Source organism: Salvelinus namaycush, chromosome 3 (genome assembly GCF_016432855.1).
Source record: "Salvelinus namaycush isolate Seneca chromosome 3, SaNama_1.0, whole genome shotgun sequence".
In the NCBI taxonomy this organism is placed as follows: Eukaryota; Metazoa; Chordata; class Actinopteri; order Salmoniformes; family Salmonidae; genus Salvelinus; species Salvelinus namaycush.
The window spans coordinates 20887514-20897006 of record NC_052309.1 but is presented as its reverse complement, the minus strand read 5'-3'; the positions used below and the strand labels follow the sequence as shown (position 1 = coordinate 20897006).

The following is a 9493-nucleotide window of genomic DNA, read 5'->3' as shown; positions in this document are numbered from 1 at the left end:
CTGAGGTGCTGACTTGTTGCACCCTCAACAACTACTGTGATTATTATTATTTGACCATGCTGGTCATTTATGAACATTTGAACATCTTGGCCATGTTCTGTTATAATCTCCACCCGGCACAGCCAGAAGAGGACTGGCCACCCCTCATAGCCTGGTTCCTCTCTAGGTTTCTTCCTAGGTTTTGGCTTTTCTAGGGAGTTTTTTCCTAGCCACCGTGCTTCTACACCTGCATTGCTTGCTGTTTGGGGTTTTAGGCTGGGTTTCTGTACAGCACTTTGATATATCAGCTGATGTAAAAAGGGCCATATAAATACATTTGATTTGATTTAGTGTTCTTAGGCATTAGCCACTCTAGCATGGTGGTGGAAAATTGTGTTTTATAAAGAAAGTATGCATGTTTCCCCCGTTTTTTCCCACCTTCTCACCATTACAGCTAATTAAGGAGGAAAATTATGCCTTTGCAGTCTTAATGGAGGATGCTTTATGTACGAACCGACCACCGGGGACAGAAGTGTATTACCGGGAATCAGAAGAGGCTGCTGGGGGGAGGGCGGTTCATAATAATCGCTGGAACGAAGTGAATGGATGGCATCAAACACATGGGAACCAATTGTTGTGTTTGATACCACTCCACTCATTCTGTTCCAGCCATTACCACGAGCCCGGTTTCCCCAATTAAGGTGCCACCAACTTCCTGTGCCGGGAATGCACATCAAGCCTAGACAATAGTGCAGATATATTGCCTAGGCTAACTCATAACAGAAGGCATAATATTAAAAGTTGTAATTTTTTCCTTTATAGAAAAACGGATTACACAACTTTGATTTTGATCAAACTTGTCATGTCAAAATAACTGAAACCTAGTTTTGAACCTGACATGCGAATGTTATATCCTACTGTTAATAAAGCTACATGTTGGCCATTAAAAGAAGGACCTGGTTTAAAATAATACAATATCAACATATTTTTTATTCTTCCAAAAATTATAAATATTGTTTAAACTAACTAATTGCACACTCTTATCATAAGCCACTTAAACTCTATATTTTGTCAGAAGTTCGCTTTGATTGACTAGTGCAGTTATGGTTGTCAACACATGAAAGATAACGAAATTGGGCTATGCCTTTCCGTTGACACTATGCTTTAAAATAAAATATTGATTTCTACATGCAGAAACTGTTGAAAGAAAAATTATATTTGCTCTCGTTATCAAGGAACAGAACCTTTAAGGCATTACGTTTTAATTTAATCGAGACTTTCAAATATCTTATTTCACGAGGCAAGCTCAACAATACACAAATCAAATGAAGCAAATGATACAAAACAACATCTGAAGGACACATTTTTATTTAAAGTGTGAGGAACTCCACAAAAGCATATTAATTTACCCGAATAAACCAGCACAAAAGATGCCAATTCAGCTACCTCTGATAGTCTTCAGTGCTGGTGAAAAAGAAACCTGAGTTTTCCCTGCCAATTGCACAGTGCTGCGCGTTATATCGCAAAACAATGCTTCATCAACAGCATATGAAAAAGGTTTGCAGGTGGCACGCATTTCCTTCATATATCATCTCACTGGCAGGATAAACAGCAATGCATCACAAACATTTGAAACTCATTCGGTTTCGTAACAACAAGCGCTAAATAGTGTTAATGTACAATAGCCTATATTTCCATGTAAAAAGGGAAATTATAAATGCAACAAGTTGAAATCTAAGTAGTATATACACACCAATGTACAGATTTGAATAAATTAATAACAAGTTGCGTATTATTTGATACTTACAGGATCTTGGAAACATAAATAATTAAATCAGATCAATCGTTCATATTATGAGTTACGAACGTTTTTCCAAAACAGCTTCAGAAATCAGTTTAACCGGCCGTCTCACTTTTCATCCCTTTTGACATCTATTCTAATGTATTTTTGGGATGTAGCTTTTTCCTTATCAATAGTCTACCGAACCGCCCCAACATCATATGTTTCCTTCAGGGGCCTAGATTTTCTCCATACACAGTTATACATTGACGTTAAAACAAGGGATCTATATCACCAATATTGTATCTCATTTGATGAACTCCCTTGTTGGTCACTTCTTCAGCCCACATCACCCGCCCATCTAACTCTCAGCACAACTGTGTATATAATCCGACATAATGACGTCAAAGACACCTTGATTAAACAGGTGGTTTTCGTCACTTTTGAGAGTCAATGGCAGGAGACATTTCTCTGTGTTTTTCCAGTCCTCTGACCAGCCTCTGTATATTTATCAGTTGGTTAGTGGAATCCTTCACAGATGTCTTGGGGGATGCCGTGCTCTGGCTGGACGCTTTCTGGCTGTGGTGCTCGGATACAGGACTTGTTTCTCTGCTGCCTGATTTGGACAGGTCGGATGCTGCGTTTAAATTGCCCGGCAGCCCTGTGGTGAGCAGGTTTGTGCTTGGAGGAACAGACGTGGGCATCTGATAAGGGTTGAATCGCAGCCGTTGTCGGGAGGTGGTGAGGAAATGGTTTCTGCCCAATGTGGAGGCTGCAGTGCAGTTGGGGAGGGCCGAGGCCGCAGCAGCTGCCATGTAGTTGTATGGATACGGGAACAATCCTCCAAAAGGAGGAATCGAAATTCCCTGTGTTGAAAAAATAATGGCGTTATTATACATGTACAAATGCTATACAAACAGAATTCCAGGCCTGTCGTACTTCTTGGATTCGTAGTTGCATTTTTGTCTCTCAGTCTCTGATGTTTAGACGACAACTGTGGTATAGGCTATTAAAATATTCTCATCTAATACGATTACAAAAAGTAGGCCTATATCTATTCATAACAAAAAAAGTATATTATCATGTTCTCAATTAAATCGAAAAAAGCATGCACAAGATCCCAATTTTGTAGCCTTTGGTCATTCTCTAGTGAAACTATATAGTCATAAATCTACATTAAATTGATCATAGGATTACTGAAATAATTTATTATGAATGCACTTGAAAGTGATTCTAAAAATATGTTTTAATTGCAGAAGTTTGTGCATGAAAACGTATAGAAATAGACTATAGTGTTTATCCCCCCAGTTTTATAATTGGAATGTGATACAAAACGAGGCAATGGTTTGCTTTAGGACCATGCGTAGCCTCCAAGAGGTCGGGTAGGTCGTTTGGAGTGTTTATCTCACTGAATAAAAAAATAAAATAAAAAAATACACGTGCTTCTACACCTGCATTGCTGTTTGGGGTTTTAGGCTGGGTTTCTGTACAGCACTTTGTGACATCAGCTGATGTAAGAAGGGCTTTATAAATACATTTGATTGACATAGGCTACATAATGTAGGCTACTTTGTTGTTAAGAAGATATTACTATTATTGGGACTATATGTAGCCTCTGTAGCCTATATTAGAGTTGAAGTAAATGTTTACCTGAGACGCTAGCATGTGCTGTGACAGGTGGAACGGGAAGGGACTAGGGCCCGCACTTTGAGAGGAGAGACCTCCGTTTTCCAGGCCATTAGCTCCGGACATAGAGGCCAACAGATGCCCCATGCCCATGTTGGAGAATGCCCCTGGTGCCATCGAAAACTGTCCGGGGTGGAACAACATTTGTCCCATATTCAAAGGGTTAAAGAACTGTTGACTGTGAAAACCGGAAAGGGCCAGACTCTGCAGGTGACTCGCGCTGAAGTGTGATGGGCTCTCCGTCTGTACCATCAGAGGAGAAAACCCATCGTTCACCCCACTGATGCCCCCACTTTCCGTGTCGTTCTTTGTAGGTTCCGTCTCTTTGCGGTGCTTATGATCTAACTTGTCCTTTTCAAGATTTCGAATACTGAATACAGAGTCGCTCTCTTTCCTTGAATCCAGGTAGTCGCTCTTCTTTTCCAGCAGCGGCCTATCTCTCACGCTGTCATCGCCTTTAGGACTGAAAGGAGAGGTTGGTTCAGGCCGGGGGCTGCTGGCTGCGATGGAGCGCTCCTCTTGTGGGTCAAGCTCCTGATCGCTATCAGTGCAGTTCTTGTCGCCTGTAAAACATTATTCCACACTTCCATTAAAATATCGAAATGAAATTATAGAAAATAACATAATGTGACTAAAACCCCTACAGTAATTTATAGGCTACCCATATGACACAAAGAAAAAATAACTATAGGCTATGTGAGTAGTCTGGGCATAGCTTCCAGTGTGCTACAACCATTTAAAATCACAACTAGCACATGCGTGGCATTATCTTATATATTATTTCAAGGAAGAAGTCGTGATTTAGTGTTAACATTCATTTCCTAACCACTTCTCTTCCGCGCATAAAAATGCATGGTTCATTGGTAAGATTGGCATACGTTTTGTTTAAAGTCGTTCTATAAAGCTTTCGCAGTTGAACTAGGCCATCGTTTAGTGCTTGGTTGCTTATCTAATGCGTAACTATCGAATAAAGATCTGAATACCATGCATACTACAGTAATCAAGGGACTGAATGTTTTATGAACCTGTCAGTAGATGGCGCATTTGTCACGCTGATGATGCATGAGGCCTAGCCTACATGTTTTATAGAGCAATGGATACGTGCAGGGGCGCAACTTTCACTTGGGACAGGGGAAACATGTCCCCCCCACATTCTGAAATTTCATTTTATCCCCCCCAGTTTTATTATTGGAATTTGATACAAAACGAGGCAATGGTTTGCTTTAGGACCACGCGTACGCCTCCAAGAGGTCGGGTAGGCCGTTTGGAGTGTTTATCCCACTGATTTTTTTTTATTTTAATTAAAAATAAATGTTATGCCCCCCCCCCCACTTCTAAAACCAAAGTTGTGCCCCTGGATACGTGAAATAGTATACCGTGGATAAAGACATAATCCTGTATGCTATTGTTATTCCTGTTCTACCAAAGGTTTATAACTTGTCCCTAAACCAATAGCCTATCGCAACTAAGATCACACAGCACGCAGATTTCTCCATTTATCCTCTGTTCTTTTTTCTTCTTATCTTCTCTAACAAATATAGTTATTTTTTCTCTCTCATTCAATTGTAAATCACCCAGAAAACATTCTGCTCAGCTTAATGACACATAATAACAACATACCTTCTGGTTTGTGGCCATTTTTATTTATCAAGCCTTATTAAATTACTGGCATCTTCAAAAGGACCAATTAGTGGACATGCAAATTAATGTAAAGACGTGCTTAATGAGAAGACTTACCTCGACTGGTTCGGTTGAACCTCAGTGGACTGGTAACAGGTCCCAGCGTAGAATGAACCGAATCCCTTCCAGTGGTTTGTTCACAGGAGGAGTCATCGGAGTCGGCACAGTCCCGGTCCCCTTTGAGTTCCCGGTTCTCATACATGCGCAGCGATGGAAGGGTTAACTGCTTCCTGCAGACCGAACTGAGATTAGTTAATGCATCTGTATTGTGTGATCGAATCAGTTTTGATCATGCAAGCAGTCTACTACATAGTATTGCTCGGTCTGCTAATTAGTGTTGTCCCAATGAGACATTTATTTTCAACTCATGATCATATTTTCAGGGTCATATTTTTCTCAATTCAATATCGAAGAAAATAATATACCTCTTTTCTCGTCGTCCATTTCCCGTGTCTCTGAACCCTTTGGCAAAGGGGTTGTGATCAATTTTGAGCTGTGTGATCTGTAGAGAAAACGAGAGTGCATGGCAATCAACAATGGCATCCTTAAAAAAGGAAAATGCATTACATGGAAAAGCACTATGGAACTATTCTTAAATTGCTTGGCCTACTACCACTAATAATACTAATGCCATTGGTTCAACAGGCGTTATTGATGGAATAATAATTGTAAGTGACAATAGCAAGTGTATGGTGCTGGGGACTGCTGCGTTTGTTAGCTCGTGCACTCTGGACTCTGCACTCTGGAGAGGCAAAACAAGCATCTCTGTTGATGACGTGTAATTACTAAAGCTGATCAATTATTCATAATTCTTCTTAATTAAAGGAAAGTTGTATGCCTAACATTTCGACTAGTATACGCTTATGTAATTTTCTCAAATACTGAATGCTACTTTTTAATCATTCATTGCACACCTACACTGGCCTAAGTGACTTTGTTCATTTAGGAACAATACTATCCGTTCATATATTCATTTTCGTCTGTCCTTTTGAGTCTTTCCAAGATGTGTTCATGCTTTGCCTTTGTGGATTTCATGCTTTGATTGTTCAGAACCGCTTTGGAGTCTCCATGCCTGAGGACACTGTGAAGATAAGTGCATTCTAATCGATTGTGACTCTGTATCATAAACTTTACACAAGCTTACCATCAAGCCACCAGGCCACTTCAACATGTACTCTAATTAAAATCAACATAATTTGGTTATTAAGTAAAAATTCCAACGAAGTCCAGATAACAGACTGGTCCAAATGTTTAAAACATATGATATCCCCATTATATTTAGATTTTTGAGAACTTATACAACTGTGAAACCATGAAACAACACGCACACACTTTCTAGTGAAGCTTACCTTGTCATTCTGATATGCAGTGACACCGATAAAATCTGTCTCTGGAAAAACATATGTCCGGAAGGTGCTGTAAGGGAGCTTCAGAATGTCGTTGGCCCTCACGATATGAAATCTGGGCTGGTATTTATGCATCGAATTCAGGATAGTCTGAGAATGCAAAGAAACAGAAAATATGTTATAAGGTGATCATGGTGATACACGTTTTGGTTTGAACTGAGATGATGCCAATATATTGTTGTGTTATGGCAGGAAATTTAGACATCCCACTAAAGAAAGACACACACCGTGTTTAATAATGCATTATTAAGGCCGAGGATTTCCTTAAACCATGATTTGACTTAACAAAAGTTGGTTAACTATTTCGAGCGTTTATAAGCCTACTGACAATGGAGACTGACAGAATGTTTTGCATTGGGGCCGAGTATGTGTCTACCATCCTGCTTCTATTGTGGAACTTGTTATTTGTAAGAATGTATCACAATTATGATTATGCCTTATCATTCGCCTATTGCTGTTGTTATTACATGTTGCCAGGCCTATATAACACGGATACGTGGGATTATGCATTTATGTAAACTTTTCTCAAATGTTTTACAGCATTTGCAACATATCTTAAAACGTGTCAAGAACTTTTCATAAAAGCCTAAACATGGTTATGCAATTAACAGCTATTGTAACGCTTGCATAATTTGTATTTGCATAACCTGCACTAGACATGAGAAAAACGACAATAGCAGGCATCAATAACTGAATGACTTTATCACAATACCGTAAAATCAAAACTGTTTTCAAATCATATTCAAAACACTGGCCTATATGGCGACATGGGAAATAACCCATTGGAAAGCATTTGGGATACTTAGTTGTTATTGCTCTTGCATGTAAGCATTGAGCGAGTATCTGCTAACATTTCAACGTGTCCTTCTTGCAATATTACTGTCCAAATTGCACTGAAATGAAACACGTTGGGATCAAACATCTATGCATTTTCCTCTTGAGCTCAATGCATAGCGTCGTACTAAAAAAGGTTGAACTAGACGGATAAGGTCGCCTGAAGAGGCTCACAAAATCAATACAAGAGATAGAAAAAGTCTGTCCTCTTGTCTTTGACCTGGTTCTACGCTATACTTGATTTCATCCCATACTTTGACACGCACCAAAACATACCACGAATGTAATACTTTTAAAAACAATAAATAAAATCTCAACCACTGTTGTTGAGCCTTAAAACGGATTTTGGAGATGCATGGTGGATTAATACAGTGCTACACAAATTTGTGTGATATTCTGGGCATTGTTGTTGTTTATCAATAAAGGTTAAAACACGGATCATGTTATACCCTCCAACGACATTACATATGTATTATTCTAGGCATAGGTACGTCATTATAATATGCATTGATTGATTGCGTCTACAACATGGCCTGATAGGAATATCACCATTGAACCGTTTTCAATAGCCGAGGTTAGTTTTACTAAAAAGCCTAATTAATATCTTTCATCGACACATCATCAAATTAAATCAACAAAATACTTACAAATCCATGCTTGTCCGATATATTATTCGTCAACTTCAGTTTATTAAAAGCAACAGGCTTCGCCATCCACTGCTCTCCTGTGGCAGGGCTGTCCGGATGGATATACATTCGTTTGGGCATCTCCGGGTCGGCTTTCCCAGCTACCATCCAACGCGAGTTGTGGAACTTGTAGCGGCAGTCGTCAGCAGAGACTATATCCATAAGGAGGATATACTTGGCTTTCTTATCAACGCCATTGACGCGAACTTTGAATGGGGGAAACATCCTCCTGCAATAGAGTAAAACGAGAGTAATGAAGATGATCAAAAACACTGAGGCTACACCAAGATTTCTAAGGCTAGGCCTTTGAATTCAGCACAAAACTTCTACAACCTAACCAAACCACTTAACCTTTTCCCTCTTCAAACACATTTGTTTCGACACATGAATGCATTGGTTGATTGATTGAATTTGGTAATTAGTCTATTTCTCATGTTAGGCCCACCTCTATAGGCCCAATGTGTTTATACATCTATGCCATAGCCTAGTGTTTATACAATATATATATATATATATACTACATCACTCATATATATGTATGTATATATGTATGTTTATATATATATGTATATATTTATATATTAAGCGACACCACCTTTCGGATTACTATTACTTGATCGAGAATATGACTATCGTTTGACATTTATGACCATTTCCTAATAAAATTAACTTACGCGGCAGTGCCTGATTATAAGATCGCCTATAATATGCACACGTAACAGTAAATAACGGTCCTTACCTTCCTGATTTCGTAATAACCATCTCGGTTCCTATTTTGTGAAATTGGTCCCATAAATCTTTGGCCTCCAGAGTGACTTTTGGGTCGTCCTCCACCTCTTCCTCCGGCTCCAAGCTCTTGAGGGAGCGGAGATGAGCTACTTGGTGGTGATGACCCAACGCCGCGTGGAGTCCCGCTTCCGCGGCTCCAGAGAGAGCATGGTCGGTTAGGGGTTTGGAAAGAGCGCCGTGAGACAGCGTAAGTCCATGAAAGAAGGAAGGCTGTGCAGCTGCAAGGAAAGCTGACATAGGAAAGTCGGCCGGCCGGTGAGCGTGGAAAGGGTGATAAGCCATGGCAGTCCCTGTGTAAACTGGATCTCTCATCGGTGCATCCAAAAAATCGATGTAAAATTATTATATGATATTATGTCCACTCTCAGTAGAAGTATTGGTGTGTGTATCCAAAAGACAGACGTCGTATTTGAGCAGAAATATAAAAGTAGTTTCGCGTGCGTAACCAAGAGCGAATGGATCTCAGACGTCTCCAACAGACCGAGGGAGGAAGTGCACTGCTACTCCTGATGCTCTGTTCCCACACAGCACCGTGATAATATCCGTCAAAGAGACGGCATCGGCACTTCGAGAGCAGAGCTGGGCTTCACTTCTTATCCACTCAAGTAACTTTCGGAAAAATAAAATCACTCTTTACTCGGATATAGTTCTAT

At 39.9% G+C, this 9493-nt stretch overlaps 1 protein-coding gene across 1 annotated transcript; it reads right to left on the bottom strand.

Annotated features, from left to right (window-relative positions):
- Window positions 1–1395: 1395 nt before the first annotated feature.
- On the bottom strand, window positions 1396–9290 carry LOC120044261 (T-box transcription factor TBX2b-like). The gene is made up of 7 exons (XM_038988868.1): window positions 8791–9290; window positions 8013–8280; window positions 6475–6621; window positions 5551–5627; window positions 5183–5355; window positions 3410–4008; window positions 1396–2625 (listed from the first exon to the last, which is right to left on the bottom strand). Exons 1-7 carry the CDS (start codon window positions 9150–9152, stop codon window positions 2197–2199), a joined length of 2055 nt encoding a protein of 684 aa, XP_038844796.1. The 5' UTR covers window positions 9153–9290; the 3' UTR covers window positions 1396–2196.
- Window positions 9291–9493: the final 203 nt, after the last annotated feature.